Source organism: Pleurodeles waltl, chromosome 7 (assembly GCF_031143425.1).
Source record: "Pleurodeles waltl isolate 20211129_DDA chromosome 7, aPleWal1.hap1.20221129, whole genome shotgun sequence".
NCBI lineage: Eukaryota > Metazoa > Chordata > Amphibia > Caudata > Salamandridae > Pleurodeles > Pleurodeles waltl.
The window spans coordinates 607,126,133-607,146,978 of record NC_090446.1 but is presented as its reverse complement, the minus strand read 5'-3'; the positions used below and the strand labels follow the sequence as shown (position 1 = coordinate 607,146,978).

The following is a 20,846-nucleotide window of genomic DNA, read 5'->3' as shown; positions in this document are numbered from 1 at the left end:
CCTTGGTGTACTGTAAATGTTATGTACAAACGAGCATCCGGGCTAAGTGAGGCCATGTATGATGTAAGTGAGTTCTACAAGAGTGGGGGTTCTGCGAGGAGTCAGTTGGAGATCTCAGTAGGAGATGAGCTGGATAGGGAGAACATTACATCTACTGGATGGGTGTGTAGCTCATGAAGAAGCTGAAAAAAATGATCTATAGCTGCTCCTATTTGCATCTGATGAACATGTGATGTGTACCTGGCTCGGCATTAACAGTGACCTTTACTCAAGGACAGGGGTATGTGGATACCAGATTCCCTGTAGAAAGTGTTCACCTATCTGGTGACCTCAAACTAGAGCAAACTTTTTGGAAGAGTGCATTTTCGAGAGCCGGTCACTGTATGTACAATACCTGTGCCATCAGGTGTGGCGCGGACAAAGGTGGGCAGCATGCGGAGGCCAGGCACGTCATGGGTAGCTTTCCGCAGGCCACGCTCCATCTCAGCCATCATCCTAGCCTGCACCTGCTGCAGCTGCTCCTGGGACAGCCTGAACGGGGCCAGCGTGTCATTGATCTGCTCTCGTTGGACCGCCAGGCGGGAGGCCACCGCTGTCACCATGGCGGCACCCTTCCCGCTGCCATCTTCAGACAGCATGAACTTCACCGTGCAGTTGGGAGCCAGCTCTTGCAAGGCACCGTGTAACCGCTGACTGAACCTGGGGATGTGAAGAGAGGAGAGAAGTGAGAACAGGCCGGACTGGGGACAAAAGCAATCCCTGGCAAACACGTTCAGCTCATTTCCTCTCTCTTCCTGTCTCTTTCTTTCGCTCTCTCTCTTTCTCTCACTCTCTCTGTGTCTCTCACTCTCTCTTCCAAAACCCATGACGAGACGGAGACATAGGAAGCAGCCCGAGTCTTCAAAAACTGGCCTCTAATGGCTCCAGCCCTCTGAGGAAATGCCCAATGGAATAAATGTCCCTGAGTTAGAGCGGACTGTCTCTCTTTACCCAGTGTTATCTTAAGGATTGTAAGTGGCCCCTAGAAAGGTTAATTTTTGTGTGACACCAGTTCTGAAAGTTTGTTTGGCATCATGAGGGCTTGGATTAGCAGGAAATGAGTAATACAATTCAAAGTTGCTCTGAAAAGAGGCCCCCACAGTATGTCTTGCCCAATGCCCCTAAAGTCCATAAAGACGAAATGTGAGGGCAAAGGAGGAAAATTAAAGGGCAGCATCGCAGTGAGAGAGGTTTGGCGATGGACGCAGAAACATGGTGGTCAGCAGTCGGAGAGAGGGCAGTGAACTCCCGAAAGGTGACTAGTTGCAAGTGCTTTTCCTCAGACATCTAATTCTGAGGTAGCATCCGGGGAAGTACGAAGAGGCCATGTCCTTGCATACCTTCCATACTCTCTGAGGTAGCATCCGGGGAGGTACGAAGAGGCCATGTCCTTGCATACCTTCCATACTCTCTGAGGTAGCATCCGGGGAAGTACGAAGAGGCCATGTCCTTGCATACCTTCCATACTCTCTAAGGTAGCATCCGGGGAGGTACGAAGAGGTCATGTCCTTGCATACCTTCCATACTCCCTTGAGGTGAAGATATGTTTCCAACCGTGGGTTTCCCTGCACAACCGAGCTCCACAAAATACACACAAAATTGCGGCATCCCACCTACAGCCTGCTGCCACCACATTCATGACTTCTGGTGCTGGTGCAAACAAGGACTGCAGAGGAGACAGAGAGGAAAAACAGGGACAGAGAAGAGACGAGAAAGAGTAAGACAGAGGAGAAAGATGCAGAAGGGGGGAAGCAATGAGAAGGTAGGAAATGAGTCAAAAACAAGGAAGGGAGAGAAGTCATTGGGGAAAAGTTAAATAGAAAATTATGAGACGGGGCAGAACAGAGAAGAGCATACAAGAGAAACTTGTAAATACAGAATGGAGAAATAAGAGGAAGGAAGACGCAAGCATTGAGGCGGACACAGGAAAGAGAAGAGTAGGGAGATGAGAGAAGAGTAAACTGGATGAGAAGAGTAAAGAGGAGAGACATCCAATAGGAGGGAAGTTTCAAAGAGTGAGATAAGGAGCGCAAGCAAAGAATTCGAAGCAGAGAGTGCAGGGAAGTGGTAAGAGTGGTAGGTGATATGAGATGAGAGCAGGGAAACAAGTTTAAATAGAGAGAAGAGAAGACCAAGGAGGAGCGTATGAAAGAAGCAAAGAGTGAGTGGACAGCGGGTTATTTTCAGAGTCACTGGAATTATGCAATTGTGCAGCTGCTGCATTTTTTGCATAGTTATGGATTTGCCACATTTGCTACACAATCCATCATCTGCTGCATATTCTGCAGATTTTTAGCAAAATATTTGTTTCTAGCTCAAATATTTCAGAGGTTACTAAAATCGCAGCAACATGTGTTGCTGAGCAGTGGATGGTCCTTCGCAGAGGTTGACTGGTCACTGTTTCGTTGCTTATTGCTATGTTTGAGTGTTAAACTGAGGCGCAATCGATGCCCAGACAGTGTTAACACTTGTAAAAATGAAAAAATAATGAAGTAATACTATCAGAAAATGTGCCGCATTATTTCTTTTTTCTTGCTGCATAATTTGCTCCTCCCTCCACATAATTCCAGCTGCCCTGGGTATATTTAAAAACGATAGAGAGATTTGAAGAGAGTAGAAAAGAAAAGCAATGGTTAACAAACAGGAGAGGAGATAATGTAAAACAAAAACTAGAGGAAAGAAAAGAGTAGCGAGGAGAGTAGAGATGGGAGTGAAGGTACACGAGACGGGACAGGAAAGATGACAGATGAAGTGAGAGGCAGAGAAGAAGTTCAACAAGAAGAAGAAAGAAAGGGACCACTGAGAAAGTGCAAGAGGAGAAGAAAGAAAGTCAGGAACAGAAAGACACACAGGTAAGTAAGAGTAGTTACGCTCGCCTAACTGACAAACTGTAGGAGGCTGGACTGGCTTGTAGTGAGTACCAAGGGGTACTTGCACCTTGCACCAGGCCCAGTTATCCCTTATTAGTGTATAGGGTGTCTAGCAGCATAGGCTGATAGATAATGGTAGCTTAGCAGAGCAGCTTAGGCTGAACTAGGAGACGTGTGAAGCTACTACAGTACCACCTAGTGTCATATGCACAATATCATAAGATAACACAATACACAGTTATACTAAAAATAAAGGTACTTTATTTTTATGACAATATGCCAAAGTATCTTAGAGTGTACCCTCAGTGAGAGGATAGGAAATATACACAAGACATATATACACAATAGCAAAAATATGCAGTATAGTCTTAGAAAACAGTGCAAACAATGTATAGTTACAATAGGATGCAATGGGGAAACATAGGGATAGGGGCAACACAAACCATATACTCCAAAAGTGGAATGCGAACCACGAATGGACCCCAAACCTATGTGACCTTGTAGAGGGTCGCTGGGACTATTAGAAAATAGTGAGAGTTAGAAAAATAACCCTCCCCAAGACCCTGAAAAGTGAGTGCAAAGTGCACTAAAGTTCCCCTAAGGACAAAGAAGTCGTGTTAGAGGAATAATGCAGGAAAGACACAAACCAGCAATGCAACAACTGTGGATTTCCAATCTAGGGTACCTGTGGAACAAGGGGACCAAGTCCAAAAGTCACAAGCAAGTCGGAGATGGGCAGATGCCCAGGAAATGCCAGCTGCAGGTGCAAAGAAGCTTCTACTGGACAGAAGAAGCTGAAGTTTCTGCAGGAACGAAAAGGGCTAGAGACTTCCCCTTTGGTGGACCGATCCCTCTCGCCTTGGAGAGTCGTGCAGAAGTGTTTTCCCGCCGAAAGGACGCCAACAAGCCTTGCTAGTCACAAATCGTGCGTTTGGCGTTTTTGGACGCTGCTGGGGCCCAAGAGGGACCAGGAGGTCGCAAATTGGACCTGAAGAGAGAGGGGACGTCGAGCAAGACAAAGAGCCCTCACTGAAGCAGGTAGCACCCGGAGAAGTGCCAGAAACAGGCACTACGAGGATGCGTGAAACGGTGCTCGCCGAAGTTGCACAAAGGAGTCCCACGTCGCCGGAGACCAACTTAGAAAGTCGTGCAATGCAGGTTAGAGTGCCGTGGACCCAGGCTTGGCTGTGCACAAATTATTTCCGCCGGAAGTGCACAGGGGCCGGAGTAGCTGCAAAGTCGCGGTTCCCAGCAATGCAGCCCAGCGAGGTGAGGCAAGGACTTACCTCCACCAAACTTGGACTGAAGAGTCACTGGACTGTGGGGGTCACTTGGACAGAGTTGCTGGATTCGAGGGACCTCGCTCGTCGTGCTGAGAGGAGACCCAAGGGACCGGTAATGCAGCTTTTTGGTGCCTGCGGTTGCAGGGGGAAGATTCCGTCGACCCACGGGAGATTTCTTCGGAGCTTCTGGTGCAGAGAGGAGGCAGACTACCCCCACAGCATGCACAAGCAGGAAAACAGTCGAGAAGGCGGCAGGATTAGCGTTACAGAGTTGCAGTAGTCGTCTTTGCTACTATGTTGCAGGTTTGCAGGCTTCCAGCGCGGTCAGCAGTCGATTCCTTATCAGAAGGTGAAGAGAGAGATGCAGAGGAACTCGGATGAGCTCTTGCATTCGTTATCTGAAGTTTCCCCAGAGACAGAGACCCTAAATAGCCAGAAAAGAGGGTTTGGCTACCTAGGAGAGAGGATAGGCTACTAACACCTGAAGGAGCCTATCAGCAGGAGTCTCTGACGTCACCTGGTGGCACTGGCCACTCAGAGCAGTCCAGTGTGCCAGCAGCACCTCTGTTTCCAAGATGGCAGAGGTCTGGAGCACACTGGAGGAGCTCTGGACACCTCCCAGGGGAGGTGCAGGTCAGGGGAGTGGTCACTCCCCTTTCCTTTGTCCAGTTTCGCGCCAGAGCAGGGCTAAGGGGTCCCCTGAACCGGTGTAGACTGGCTTATGCAGAATTGGGCACATCTGTGCCCAACAAAGCATTTCCAGAGGCTGGGGGAGGCTACTCCTCCCCTGCCTTCACACCATTTTCCAAAGGGAGAGGGTGTCACACCCTCTCTCAGAGGAAGTTCTTTGTTCTGCCATCCTGGGCCAGGCCTGGCTGGACCCCAGGAGGGCAGCTGCCTGTCTGAGGGGTTGGCAGCAGCAGCAGCTGCAGTGAAACCCCAGGAAGGGCAGTTTGGCAGTACCAGGGTCTGTGCTACAGACCACTGGGATCATGGGATTGTGCCAACTATGCCAGGATGGCATAGAGGGGGCAATTCCATGATCATAGACATGTTACATGGCCATATTCGGAGTTACCATGGTGAAGCTACATATAGGTAGTGACCTATATGTAGTGCACGCGTGTAATGGTGTCCCCGCACTCACAAAGTTCAGGGAATTGGCTCTGAACAATGTGTGGGCACCTTGGCTAGTGCCAGGGTGCCCTCACACTAAGTAACTTTGCACCTAACCTTTACCAGGTAAAGGTTAGACATATAGGTGACTTATAAGTTACTTAAGTGCAGTGTAAAATGGCTGTGAAATAACGTGGACGTTATTTCACTCAGGCTGCAGTGGCAGGCCTGTGTAAGAATTGTCAGAGCTCCCTATGGGTGGCAAAAGAAATGCTGCAGCCCATAGGGATCTCCTGGAACCCCAATACCCTGGGTACCTCAGTACCATATACTAGGGAATTATAAGGGTGTTCCAGTAAGCCAATGTAAATTGGTAAAAATGGTCACTAGCCTGTTAGTGACAATTTGGAAAGAAATGAGAGAGCATAACCACTGAGGTTCTGGTTAGCAGAGCCTCAGTGAGACAGTTAGGCACTACACAGGGAACACACACATATAGGCCACAACCTTATGAGCACTGGGGTCCTGACTAGCAGGGTCCCAGTGACACATAACAAACATACTGAAAACATAGGGTTTTCACTATGAGCACTGGGCCCTGGCTAGCAGGATCCCAGTGAGACAGTGAAAACACCCTGGCATACACTCACAAACAGGCCAAAAGTGGGGGTAACAAGGCTAGAAAGAGGCTACTTTCTCACACAACCCCCCCCCAAACGAAGGACAATAAGGCTAACCTTGGCCAGTTGAGACTTTATTGTCTAAGTGGTGATAAGTAGAGAGTAGCTCTGCAATAGACTGGTTACTCCCTTTATCATCCACTATATGGTTACTTCCCTGTGGGGATGTAAACCACCCTGTTTGAAGTTTTTTTAGCTAAGCAACAATGTGAAGATGTATTTTCAGAGTTTCTATTAATAAGTTTTAGTTTAGAGCAGTGGGAATTATCCACTGAACCTATTTGTAGTGATGGAAATGCCAGACAGGGATGCTGTCTCAGAAAAGCCATGGCTGGGCAAAAACTTTGTCCATATGGCTGGAAGAGAGAACAGGGATGCTGTTTCTCTTGAGTTGGAGCAGGGCAGGGATGCTGTCCTATGAGCTCCACACTAGGGCAGGGATGCTGTCCTAAGTGTTGTGAGGCAGTGCAGGGTTTCTGCACTAAAGTTTCTCTGGGAGGGTTGGAGGGATGCTCCATGTTAACTAAAATAGTGCTCTTTTTCTCACCAATGTTAGTTATCCCACAGAGAGGTACTTCTACCTCAGGGAGTACAGTTTTGCCAACTGATGATTCCCTTGGAACAGGTGCCACCCCAGGAGAGGTTTCTCCCACCACAGGAATGGTATCCTGAATGGTAGGGTGGTTAGGGGATACTGTGATACCCCTTTTACCTGTTGTTGGGGAGGGATCCTGAGTTTTCAGGCCTTCTCTCCTTTGCTTTTTCATTTCAGTAGAAATGAGAGGGAACAATTCCTCTGGGATGCCCAGCATGGCTGCATGGGCATAAAACTCTACATCAGCCCAACCTGAGGCCTCTAGGTCATTACCTAAGAGACAGTCTACAGGTAAGCTAGGTGATACCACCACCTGCTTAGGGCCAGTAACTCCACCCCAACTAAACTGAATTATAGCTAAGGGGAGAAACTTAGTGGAGTTATGGACATCAATAATCTTATACTGTTGTCCAATGATGTGTTGATCAGGATGCACTAGGTTTTCAGTCACCAAAGTGATACTGGCACCTGTGTCCCTGTAGGCCAAGGCCTCAACACTATTTATTGAAACTGTCTGCCTGTACTTATCCATTGTAAGGGGACAAGCAGCCAGTGTGGCAAGGCCAATGCCACTAGGTGTGACAGAAACTGTCTTGGGACTGACTACCCCAGTTTCTACTATGGACCCAAAAGTGAACCCAACTACACCCTTAACTTGACTGTTGCCAGCAGTCCCACCACTAGTACCACTACTGCTAGGGGCACTAGAGCTTGATGTATTAGTGGTGGTAGGCTCAGGGGGTTTACCTGGACAGGACTTATCCCCTGGCCTATGTCCTCTGTTTTTACACACAAAGCACCAAGGCTTTTTAATGTGTGCAGGTTGGGAAGAAGAGGAAGAATTAGTTTTATCCCCACCCTCTGAAGAGTGTTTAAGATTTGAAGTGGGATCTTTGGTTTTACCTTTATCCCCATGCTTATCTTGAGATTTTTCACCATCTTTCTTCTTATTGCCATCTTTGTCACCCCCTGTATGAACTTTTCTGTTCACCCTTGTTCTGACCCATTTGTCTGCCTTCTTTCCCAATTCTTGGGGAGAGGTCAGATCAGAGTCTACCAGGTACTGGTGCAACAAATCAGACACACAATTATTAAGTATATGCTCTCTCAGGATTGTGTTATACAGGCTTTCATAATCAGTAACTTTACTGCCATGTAACCACCCCTCCAAGGCCTTCACTGAATGGTCAATGAAATCAACCCAGTCTTGTGAAGACTCCTTTTTGGTCTCTCTGAACTTTATCCTGTATTGTTCAGTGGTTAAGCCATAACCATCCAGGAGTGCATTCTTAAGAACTTTGAAATTATTAGCATCATTTTCTTTCACAGTAAGGAGCCTATCCCTACATTTTCCACTAAATGATAGCCATAGGATAGCAGCCCACTGCCTTTGAGGGACATCCTGTACAACACAGGCCCTCTCAAGTGCAGCAAACCACTTGTTAATGTCATCCCCCTCCTTATAAGGGGGAACTATCTTGTGCAGATTCCTGGAATCATGCTCTTTAACAGGATGACTATGGGGAATACTGCTGCTGCCACCATGGGTATCTAAACCCAACTTCTGTCTTTCCTTCTCTAATTCAAAAGACTGTCTATCCAAATCCAGCTGTTGCTTTTTAAGCTTCAGTCTGGTTTGTTCCACCCTCAACTTATTGAGTTCCCTCTCTAACATTCTGTCATCAGGGTTGGTGGGAGGGACATTCCTAGAAACAGAGGTATGATGGGAATGAACAAAAGGAGACCTGTCCCTTACAGGAGCCACCCTAACAGCTTGGTTAACAGAAACATTACTACCAGTATGGTGAGAATACATGCTTTTGCTATGATGTGAGACAACACTATTTGTATGGTGTGGCTCATCATCATTACCAACTATGCTAGACTGTCTAGTAATGGGCAGGCTAGGAAGTTTCTTTCCTAAATCTTTTCCTGGGGGAGTCCCTGAATCAGATTGGGAACTATTAGGTACTTTTTCAACAGATGAGGCACCTATGGCCTTATCCTGTTCTCTAAGCATGTTAAGTAACAGTTCCAAGGAAGGATTTTTCCCTACACTCAAACCTCTCTCTATACAGAGACTCCTTGCTCTTTTCCAGCTAAGGTTGTCATATGCAAGTTTGGACAGATCAACATTTTGGCCTGTGCTAGACATTTTTTAGAGAGAGTTAAAGTGATAGAAAAAGAGAAAAAAGTTTTCAGAACTTTTTGGAAAGACAGAAAAAAACTTTTTAAACTTTTAAGAACTTTTTGAAAGTTTAGAAGTACTTTTCAGCACTTAGAAAAGAGTGAAAAGAGGAAATGCTAAACTTTTTGGCTATGTGTATATACACTGACCTTGTTTTGTATATTTTTCTCTTATGAAAAGTACAATGACAAGAGTGGTAAGTAGTCTCAAGCACTTATCCCACCACTGCACAACCAATGTAGGAGGCTGGACTGGCTTGTAGTGAGTACCAAGGGGTACTTGCACCTTGCACCAGGCCCAGTTATCCCTTATTAGTGTATAGGGTGTCTAGCAGCATAGGCTGATAGATAATGGTAGCTTAGCAGAGCAGCTTAGGCTGAACTAGGAGACGTGTGAAGCTACTACAGTACCACCTAGTGTCATATGCACAATATCATAAGATAACACAATACACAGTTATACTAAAAATAAAGGTACTTTATTTTTATGACAATATGCCAAAGTATCTTAGAGTGTACCCTCAGTGAGAGGATAGGAAATATACACAAGATATATATACACAATAGCAAAAATATGCAGTATAGTCTTAGAAAACAGTGCAAACAATGTATAGTTACAATAGAATGCAATGGGGAAACATAGGGATAGGGGCAACACAAACCATATACTCCAAAAGTGGAATGCGAACCACGAATGGACCCCAAACCTATGTGACCTTGTAGAGGGTCGCTGGGACTATTAGAAAATAGTGAGAGTTAGAAAAATAACCCTCCCCAAGACCCTGAAAAGTGAGTGCAAAGTGCACTAAAGTTCCCCTAAGGACAAAGAAGTCGTGTTAGAGGAATAATGCAGGAAAGACACAAACCAGCAATGCATCAACTGTGGATTTCCAATCTAGGGTACCTGTGGAACAAGGGGACCAAGTCCAAAAGTCACAAGCAAGTCGGAGATGGGCAGATGCCCAGGAAATGCCAGCTGCGGGTGCAAAGAAGCTTCTACTGGACAGAAGAAGCTGAGGTTTCTGCAGGAACGAAAAGGGCTAGAGACTTCCCCTTTGGTGGACGGATTCCCCACGCCTTGGAGAGTCGTGCAGAAGTGTTTTCTCGCCGAAAGGACGCCAACAAGCCTTGCTAGTCGCAAATCGTGCGTTTAACGTTTTTGGACGCTGCTGGGGCCCAGGAGGGACCAGGAGGTCGCAAATTGGACCTGAAGAGAGAGGGGACGTCGAGCAAGACAAAGAGCCCTCACTGAAGCAGGTAGCACCCGGAGAAGTGCCAGAAACAGGCACTACGAGGATGCGTGAAACAGTGCTCGCCGAAGTTGCACAAAGGAGTCCCACGTCGCCGGAGACCAACTTAGAAAGTCGTGCAATGCAGGTTAGAGTGCCGTGGACCCAGGCTTGGCTGTGCACAAAGGATTTCCGCCGGAAGTGCACAGGGGCCGGAGTAGCTGCAAAGTCGCGGTTCCCAGCAATGCAGCCCAGCGAGGTGAGGCAAGGACTTACCTCCACCAAACTTGGACTGAAGAGTCACTGGACTGTGGGGGTCACTTGGACAGAGTCGCTGGATTCGAGGGACCTCGCTCGTCGTGCTGAGAGGAGACCCAAGGGACCGGTAATGCAGCTTTTTGGTGCCTGCGGTTGCAGGGGGAAGATTCCGTCGACCCACGGGAGATTTCTTCGGAGCTTCTGGTGCAGAGAGGAGGCAGACTACCCCCACAGCATGCACAAGCAGGAAAACAGTCGAGAAGGCGGCAGGATCAGCGTTACAGAGTTGCAGTAGTCGTCTTTGCTACTATGTTGCAGGTTTGCAGGCTTCCAGCGCGGTCAGCAGTCGATTCCTTATCAGAAGGTGAAGAGAGAGATGCAGAGGAACTCGGATGAGCTCTTGCATTCGTTATCTGAAGTTTCCCCAGAGACAGAGACCCTAAATAGCCAGAAAAGAGGGTTTGGCTATCTAGGAGAGAGGATAGGCTACTAACACCTGAAGGAGCCTATCAGCAGGAGTCTCTGACATCACCTGGTGGCACTGGCCACTCAGAGCAGTCCAGTGTGCCAGCAGCACCTCTGTTTCCAAGATGGCAGAGGTCTGGAGCACACTGGAGGAGCTCTGGACACCTCCCAGGGGAGGTGCAGGTCAGGGGAGTGGTCACTCCCCTTTCCTTTGTCCAGTTTCGCGCCAGAGCAGGGCTAAGGGGTCCCCTGAACCGGTGTAGACTGGCTTATGCAGAATTGGGCACATCTGTGCCCAACAAAGCATTTCCAGAGGCTGGGGGAGGCTACTCCTCCCCTGCCTTCACACCATTTTCCAAAGGGAGAGGGTGTCACACCCTCTCTCAGAGGAAGTTCTTTGTTCTGCCATCCTGGGCCAGGCCTGGCTGGACCCCAGGAGGGCAGCTGCCTGTCTGAGGGGTTGGCAGCAGCAGCAGCTGCAGTGAAACCCCAGGAAGGGCAGTTTGGCAGTACCAGGGTCTGTGCTACAAACCACTGGGATCATGGGATTGTGCCAACTATGCCAGGAGTGCATAGAGGGGGCAATTCCATGATCATAGACATGTTACATGGCCATATTCGGAGTTACCATGGTGAAGCTACATATAGGTAGTGACCTATATGTAGTGCACACGTGTAATGGTGTCCCCGCACTCACAAAGTTCAGGGAATTGGCTCTGAACAATGTGGGGGCACCTTGGCTAGTGCCAGGGTGCCCTCACACTAAGTAACTTTGCACCTAACCTTTACCAGGTAAAGGTTAGACATATAGGTGACTTATAAGTTACTTAAGTGCAGTGTAAAATGGCTGTGAAATAACGTGGACGTTATTTCACTCAGGCTGCAGTGGCAGGCCTGTGTAAGAATTGGCAGAGCTCCCTATGGGTGGCAAAAGAAATGCTGCAGCCCATAGGGATCTCCTGGAACCCCAATAACCTGGGTACCTCAGTACCATATACTAGGGAATTATAAGGGTGTTCCAGTAAGCCAATGTAAATTGGTAAAAATGGTCACTAGCCTGTTAGTGACAATTTGGAAAGAAATGAGAGAGCATAACCACTGAGGTTCTGGTTAGCAGAGCCTCAGTGAGACAGTTAGGCACTACACAGGGAACACACACATATAGGCCACAACCTTATGAGCACTGGGGTCCTGACTAGCAGGGTCCCAGTGACACATAACAAACATACTGAAAACATAGGGTTTTCACTATGAGCACTGGGCCCTGGCTAGCAGGATCCCAGTGAGACAGTGAAAACACCCTGGCATACACTCACAAACAGGCCAAAAGTGGGGGTAACAAGGCTAGAAAGAGGCTACTTTCTCACACAAACACTCACTGGACAATCCTTGGAAGGGTGAGAGAATGAGCTACTTTTCGAGGGATTAAAACAGGAGAACTTCAGAGCGCGCAGAGGTTTCTTCAGCGGGCACACCTATCCACTACGAGAGTGCAAACCAGATCGAAAGAGAGAGAGAGAGAGATGAATGCAAGGAGAGCTACACAGAAGAAAGAGTAGGTGAGTGAGTGAATCAGTGAGTGAGTCCGTGAAAACATAATCTCAGCACCACAAAAGGAAAGCCAGTAACCATACTCTAAAATCATGTCTTTCTGAGAGCAGAACTCACAATGAGCTGAGTTCACAATGCCCATTGCTACCTCAAGGGAGGCTTGGCACTAACAGTGGTGTTTCAGTGCCTTGCTGTAATCTTCTAGGTGTGTGACTGAGCCGGCTGTTCCACAGTTCAGACAACCAAAGCCTGTGCCCCAGAACCAAGCTGAGTGCAGAGTTGTCAGACTGACCTACCTATGCCATGGAGCTGGGACCTTCAGGCAGTTGCCATTCTGAGGTGACATGGGCTTGCAGTTTGGGCTGACCTGCTCTTACTGGAGTTGGATCAGGGTTGAGGTGCATATGTTTGGTCCCTGTCTGGAGTGGCACAGTGACCAAAAATTATAACTGACTGGAATGCAGCCAGAGTATATACCACTGGCTGAGATTAATTCAAGCATTCCACCCATCACATCTGTGTACTCTGTACAGAGATGTGAAATTCAAACTGTTTCACATCTCCAAAGTTACCTGATCCTAAGTCAGTCAGAGTCTCCTGGAGTAGAAGGATGCTGGTGTCTCCTGGCGACTGGAAAGCCCACTTTTGAGTGCACGAGGTGACACTTCCCATCCCCTCTCCTTATGACTGCAAAAACACAGGGAGATTATCTTAGATGCCTATGGATCACAATCAACTCACAGGCCAGTGAGCGAGCTCGAACCCAGGAATACATGCAAGGTTGACCACAAAAAGGGAGGAAGTGTGTCCAGGACATTACTAAGCCAACGAGCTGGAGTGGAGATTTTGTATAACTCCATTGCAGTGTTCCTCCCCAGTCTCCATGCATCACACGTATATATAGAAAACAAAAGATAGTTTGCTTGCAAAAAAGAGTTTTGTTTGAAAAGTGGGAGCGCTCTCCCTCTCTCTCGCTCTCTTTTCCACTCTCTGTCTCTCTCTCTCTTCCCGTTGTTCTCTTTTTCTGTCTCTCTGAGAAGTTTCATGAAACTAGGCTGCTCCTTGTTTGGTAGGTCAGGAATAAATCACTTCAATGCAGCAGAAAAATGAGAAAATGAAGAACCAGCAAGATGTAATCAAATTTACAGTAGTTTCGTAAAAGACAAAAAAGAAGAAATCTACTAGATGTGTCCTGGTCACATTATCAAAAATTCCACCTTGTGGTGTATTTGGTCACCAGAACTCTGAGAGAAGAGCCATGTTCAGGAGCTATTGCGCACAAGAGGTGAAATCTTAAGAGGTTAATGGCGGCTCTCCCCTAGGTATATGGTTCAGGCCCTGATGGCTATGTGTAGTAGTTATGCACAGTTATATAATTGTACACAACTAAAAACAGTTAAATAGTTATACACAACTGTAAATCAGAATGGAAGAGATTAAATCCAGGCCGTGAGATTAGACGAAGCCACACTGAATGGGCATTGAGACTATTAGCAGAGCTATTTTCCCCTGACAACTCATTGCAAAATGTATTCCTTCGGAGGATAAGCAGTGTTTTCTAATGTCACTTACATTGTACTGTGGTTATAACACGCAATTTGATCTTTGCACTTTGGTAATTACAAATGTGAGAATGTTTGATTATCACTATAGTTGCTCTAACACATTAAAGTATGATAGCTGCTGTAGCTATTAAAGCTGCAATATGTGATATAATATGACACAGAGTGTGATACAAGGTGTAAAAGATACTGGAAAAGACTGTGTGATGGCTCCTGTGATAGATACTATTATAGAGTGCTTATGTACATGGGAAGACTTACTTTGGGTGTTTCTTATAGACAGTTCCATCCACCCCCACTGTTGTGTGAAGTTCTGTCAATCCTCGGTTCTTCTGAATTCGAGTGACGATGGCCGCCAGTCCAGCAGCGCAGAGCCTGGCTGAGCGCGTGGACACCATGCTGCAGACCATCCGGACTTTGAGGCAGTCTTCGTCACTTGCTTGAAGGCCAAACTGGGACAGAACCTTCTTCACGCCATCCAAACCACAGGTATCACTGTGATAGGGGAAACAAGGGTCAGGTTGTCGTCGAAGGGACTCAGAAAAAGAATTCTGTCCTTGACAAATACACATCAACAGAGCATCAGAAAAGGGTTTATCCCAGGTCTATGCTAAATACGTCAACACAAGGGGTCCTGCGATGAAGTGAGAATAATAATTGGTGCTCGCCCTTCTAATTATCAACACAACAGGTACTCGCCTAGAGCCAGAGGTATACTACTAAGCGATGCTTCATATTGCCTACAGAGCAAGCTCTGAGTTGAGTTAAATTTCGTACTTAATTTGGAAAAACTGTATATTTATTAGGAGCCGGCTGCTGGCTTTGCCGAATCCTGCACTGCCGAATAGCAAGGCTGTCTCGTTTTGATTCTACCTCACGCCTCTTTTATAGAGCATCTACAATTACTGTCCCTTAATCTCACCCTTGAAGGTTCTTTTTCATCTCTGCCTCCTCTGTTTGTCACTGTATTCCTCGAGTCCTCTTTCTAGCTTCTTCTTTCTTTTCTGACGTTCACAGTCTTATTCTCTGTCAAAGTCTGATAATTAACAATAAGTCCTGGTTCCCCTAAAAAAAGCAACAGTGCCACGACCTGCAACCACCAGTACAAATTAGGCTTGAAATTTATGTGAGAGAAAAATCAGGAGAAAGTAACTCTAAGGGTCTGATTCATGAGGTATTTCCAATTGAAAACACCTTCATTTACAACTGCCAAGAGTGGTACGCTATTTAGAATTCCATACCAGGAAAGGCAGCCTTAAATAGTTACAAGACAAGAATGTCTGAAATCGTCAACCTGACGAGTTTTGCTTATGGCAAAAAAGGTGTAAAACTATGTTCAGGTGTAGTCGAAGAACTTCACCCCGATTTTTACAGTACATTTTTCAAATCAAGTTAATTAAATCAATGTTAGAAGTAAAACGTCTTTGCAGTACTTGAAACAACTAGCAAAATGAAAGGTAAGTTGAAAAAACACAATATTTCAGAGGGACAAATTATCATGGTAGCAGGTTAGAAAAAGGGTATATTTGAAAAAATGCGCCAAAAACACTGTAGGCAGTCAGGAGAGCAAAGGAGACATTTGTTAAGTATGTGAAGCAAGAAAATGAAACCAGGAGTTTTCAGCAAAAATAGAAAGCGCATGAGCGGGATTGTTAGGCTAAAGGAATAGGGGGCATTCGCACAAATGACATGATAAAAAAACTGTTGTGCTCACTATTTACAATAAAAGGCAACACTGAGAGTCTCAGGTAAACTTCAGATATACCAGTGCAGAAGAAGACTTTGATTCGAGATCATATATAAAAAAAATAGCGCCCTGAGCTACTGGTGCCTGTAAACCTTAAGATCAATAGGAAATGCAAACATGTGTAAGATCTCCTAGGACACAAAGGCCCTGATTTATACTTTTTGATGCTAAACTGCGCTAACGCAGTTTAGCATCAAAAAGTATACCGCCGGCTAGCGCCATCCCAAGGCGCTGGCTGGGCGTCTTATTTATTGAATGGCGCAATCTGACACAAAGGGTGGGCTAACGTCATGGAGAATGACTTTAGCCGGGTGGGGGTGACGGTATGGGAGTAGTGGGTTTAGCGTTAAAAAATGCCATTAGGCTGGTTAGAGTAAAAAAAGATGACTAACCAGCCTAGCGTCATTTATTGACGCTGAACCTACCATACCACATAACTCCTGTCTTATAAAAAACAGGAGTCATTCCTGCCACCCCAATGGCCTGCATAGGGGTTAAGGGTCCCCTGGGCATGGCCTTTGCACCCAGTGCCATGTATGGGGGCCCAATTCTGGGCCCCCTGTGGCACTTTAGGAAAAAAAGGTAAATACCTTTACTTACCTGTACTTACCTGGGATGGGGTCCCCCATCCTCCGCTGTCCCTTTGGTGTGGGTGTCCCTGGGGCCTGGGGAGGGCACCTGTGGGCTTATTCAATGGTGTTCCACCATGGAAATGGGCCCACACGTCCCCTAGCGCCTGCCCTGACCCAGTTCTTAAATAATGGCGCTAAGCAAGCTTAGCTCCATTATTTAGGCCTGCCTCCCTCCCGTGCACCATTTTTGCACAGGAGGATAAATAAGGCGCTAGAGCCTTTGAGTCATTTTTTGCTCGGGAACGCCTTTCATTGACGCAAGGTAGTTTTCCGCAGGGAACAAAATGACTTAACTCCAATATTTTGGCTCTAGACATGTCTAGCGCCAAAATATAAATATGGAGTTATGTTTGCGTTGAGTTAACGTTAAAAAATGACGCTAATTCAGCGCAAACAGAGTATAAATATGCCCCTAAAGGAGCTAGGACAAGAGGGAGAAGAGCCAGTAGCATCCCTGCTTATCACTCGAGACAGTCAAGGAAGATTGTGGAGGGTATTAAGTAGGTTCAATAAATAAAAAGTGTCTGCAAGAGATAGGCTGGAAACTACAAGGACGTCCTCCTCCATTCAATGGTGAAGCAATTCATGCAATTAGAAGGGGTATGTGAAGCATGCGTACTTTCCTTTGGCATAATCATGTGTAATTCCACGCAAATTATGGGAAATCACACAAAATGCATAACTGATATTTAGCACTATGCTTTAGTGAAATGCGTCCGCCCGTCTGTTTTGGAAACAAAGACGTATTTGGCACTAGAAAATAGTGTAAAAAACACAAGTGCAGTGTATAACAGCAGCTCACATTCTGGTCGTTTACACTGCTTCTATGCTCCTGTGCTAAAAAGTTTGCTGTAAACATGGCACAATTATGCCACATAGTGTAATGACGTAATTTTGAGAATTTTGCATAACACGCATAACGTGCATTATTACAACAACGTAATAGAAATGCCACCCAGGCCTAGCAATCACCTCTGAAGGAAGGAATAATGGGGCAAAGGTTAAAAAGTGGGTTTCAGAGCCCAAGCCCGCATGTTCTGCAAGTAGGAAGCTCAAAGTGCAGGCGATCAGAGTTCCAGGCAAAGCAGTGTGTGATTTATTTATACCTGAGCTAAATATTGAACCTCAAAGAAATGTCTGAGTAGGTAGTCCAGGGTTGGGGTGCAAGCCTGGTTGGCAAATTGGGTACAAACTGGCTAAGGGATGGTGGTAGATGTCATCAGGGTCAGTCTGGCTTTCGGGGCAACCAGGCAGTGCCCAATGGGCTGGCCTGACAAGTCAGTGTGTGGGACGTTTTTAGGGTCGAGCCATGCGTTTCGCTTGCAAGACGCTTTAGTAGTTAGAAAAGGGCTCTGAGCCCCATCCATTTCACATCAGTGACACTTTCATTGGTTCATGGGCTTTCCTGTTCAAATCTGCTTGCTTTCATTAGTGGAAGGTATGCATATGTCATGCCTTTTCGGTGGGTAGCCCTCCTCGAGTGCAGCGACCAAGTACTGAAAACATGCAAGGCTTGCTGTTTTCCGTCTGGTTTGTGGACTACTTTTTATCTTTTTTCGCAGCGCGATCTTGCTTGGCATAAGTCGAGCGCTTTCCATGACATCGACCCTGTTACATAGTTAATTGCACTTTTGCTGGTTACGTAGATAATTGCCCTTTTGCCGATAGGTTTCACTACGAGTGAACTGTAGCAGCGCGATTGTGCTCTTTTTTTCCATTTAATGGGGCAAGGAAAGTCGGGTTGGGAGTTTACAACTGCTAAAAGCTCTAACTCGGAGAAATGCGAGAGCCGTTGCATTGCAAATGCTTGTTTTGACTGTTTGTGTGACTGTTTTGGGCTAGTTTTTACTGTTGATTTCTCTGATATTAAGACAGGCATTACCTGCAGCAAGCACAAATTCATGCAGACTTCCAAACATTGCAAAACGTTATACACTGTGGGGCATTTTTACAAGTCACTTGCCCCACAGGTACATCATTTTTTTGACGCTCCGGCGGCACAGAGTGCAGACCCATATCTACTAGGTCACACAAAGCCACATTGCGAGGCTTTTCAGGCCTTGTGGATATGATGTAAGGCAACACAGCGCAAGTCGCTGCATTGCCTTACGCTGCATCAGAGGGGCATTCCATAGGTGTTGCTCTGGGTTTTCTCATGCAACACCCATGGGTTTTCACACATTCCCAGATTTACAAGGATCTGTAAACCTGGGAATGTGTCAAAACTGTACGCCTCCCCAGGGGACGCGTAACAAGGAGAACTATTTTTATTTCTCCTCTTTTTTCCTCTATGTGTGCTGCTTTCTGCAGCACACATAGAAAGAGGAAAAAGCCACCATGGATTGTTTTTGTAGGAAGGTGTACCTTCCTGCACAAAAACAACCCTGCAAATAACGCAGGCACCCTTGCACCATGGTGTTAGGGCATCTGCTTTGGCACTAGGCAGCAAATTATGTGGGGGCTAAAATGACAGGAGTGCACCACATCTCATAAATACATTGCATTCTGGCCCTTTTCAATTGGCACAAGGCAGCGCAGCAAAATTACTTGCAGCACTACCCTACGCCAATGTTTTGTAAAGATGCCCATGTGTCTTTACAAGTTCAAAACTGCCCCAATACATGCAAACATGGGCCACTTTTTTAGCTGCATAAATCACTAATGGAGGCTACTTTTACTTTGGTGCCTATTTTCAGTCCCAGTCCGGCCCTGGATGTGATTGGTAAATAGAATTAAACTCAGGGAAAATGAGATTACAAGTAAATTGGCACAGGGATTTTCTGTGTGTCCTCTATTTTTTAGGCATTGACGAGTGGCATTACAGAGATCTTTCTTAGGTTTGATATCACAGATGGAGTAGCAAAGAAATATCTTTTAGACGCAGGTGCCAAGTGGACATTTGTGCACTTAGGGCAGAGAAATCCCAAGGAGCTGTGGTCAAGGTGACCAAACAGGATGTGGACTGTGGTAGTTACATCTGCTGATCTTGAAGAACAGCACAAGAAAAAATGAAGGAACGTAAAGGGAATGTTAGGCGTCACTGGGAGAAGTGCAACCAGCAGGATAGAGAGGTTGTGTTACCAGTGTTCACTTCAGTAGAGAGGAATCACAGAGCAAACACCTCCATTTCTGAAGGCCTTATCAAGAATGCTTTGCATTTCTGGAGATTATGTTACTACAGTGTTTAGTTCTGGATCCAGTATCTGGAGAACTGTGCCCAGTTCTAAAAGCCAAATAACCAGAAGAATAAAAACATCCTAAATAGTTCAGAGATGGGTGGTCGAGAAGTCCAATGATGAAAGGGTCAAAATCTCAACTTGTGCTCTGTTGAAGACTGAAGGAATTAGGAATATGGGCCAACATTGGCATTCCTAAAGAGAATAGGAATTCTTCAGTGTTTAATGGGAGAAAGTTTTTAGAATTATGGGCTGTTTCAGGAGTGGACATTGTATGTGGTGGGCGTGTCACGAAGGGGTGCACAGAAGCAGAAGTTCACACTGGAGAATGGACAGTGTTGTCCAATGGAGAAGGAGATACTCACTCTTCAACAGCAGAAACATGCTTGGTCTCAAAGCTTCCCTTAGTGAGGAGAGCAGGGGTGGCGCCTCTTTGGAAGAGAAGTCCTTGCGCCGCCAGCTTGACCATGACGAGTCGTGCGATCTCCCCCATGTACATGCCACTGATCATCTTTTCAAAGCTGGGGAAAATGCCATAGATGTTAGGTGTGGGTAAGATCTGTCCAGAGTTATGCGCTAACACTCACTTCAGGACTCACCTCTGCTTCCCTGGATTCAGGGACTCCTGGTCCACTTGGTGATCAAACTCGGTCTGTATATGGGCCAGTGCACCGTCGTCACCGAAGGCACCCCACTCCATGTTCACACACATCCGGCCTTCATCCCCCTCGAGCCGCTCCACATTCCGCAGCTCCTCCATGTAGCAGGCATTAGAGCCAGTGCCTGCATTCAGACAAAAAACAGACCGAGTGTGACACTGCAGGGTGACATCACTCAGGGCATAGCTGCCAGTGGTGCAGGCGGTGAAGTGCACCGGGGTCCAGAGGTGGGAGAGGGCCCCTCTGCCCTACACCAACTCATGTTATTTCAGAGGCTGCCCGTTTCCATTTTGTTTTAGGCACAGTACATGCCAGGGGTTGGCTGTGTTTACTTTTCAGAGAGAGGGGTACAGAGGGAGTAGAGGACATGGGAACAATAAAGAAGAGAGAGAAAATAGATGAAAGGAAAGAACAGGATGGAAGGCAGGGGAGGAGGGCAGCAACAGATGGCAGAATGGGCAGGAGAAATCAGGTTGAGCGAGAAAAGGGGATGGCAAGTGGGCAAGGGGAAAAGAAAGGAACCAGAAATAAGGCGAAGAGGGATGAGGGGACGAGGATGAGTGAGAGAAAAAACGAGAGGGAAGAGAGAGTCTTAGGAAGGTGATAGGAGAGCAATAAATGCATGAAGGAGATGAGAGGGGAGTGGGGTGGAGAAAGGCAGGCGAGAAGGAAAGAGAAGTAGAATGAGGAACTTAGACCCATATTTATACTTTTTTAGCGCCGCATTTGCATAATTTTTTTACGCAAAAAACGGAGCAAACTTACAAAAGACAATTGTATTTTGTAAGTTTTCACCA

General features: G+C 46.5%; 1 protein-coding gene across 2 annotated transcripts in view; it reads right to left on the bottom strand.

The window, feature by feature from the left end:
• Positions 1–20,846, bottom strand: part of HK3 (hexokinase 3) — a 296,343-nt gene that overhangs the window by 81,600 nt on the left and 193,897 nt on the right. For both annotated transcript variants that reach the window (XM_069244551.1, XM_069244552.1), the window contains 4 exons: positions 19,990–20,173; positions 19,756–19,911; positions 14,097–14,330; positions 395–699 (listed from right to left, as the gene is read on the bottom strand). In XM_069244551.1, coding sequence (XP_069100652.1) covers positions 395–699; positions 14,097–14,330; positions 19,756–19,911; positions 19,990–20,173 — 879 coding nt within the window. The remainder of the gene's footprint in view (positions 1–394; positions 700–14,096; positions 14,331–19,755; positions 19,912–19,989; positions 20,174–20,846) is intronic.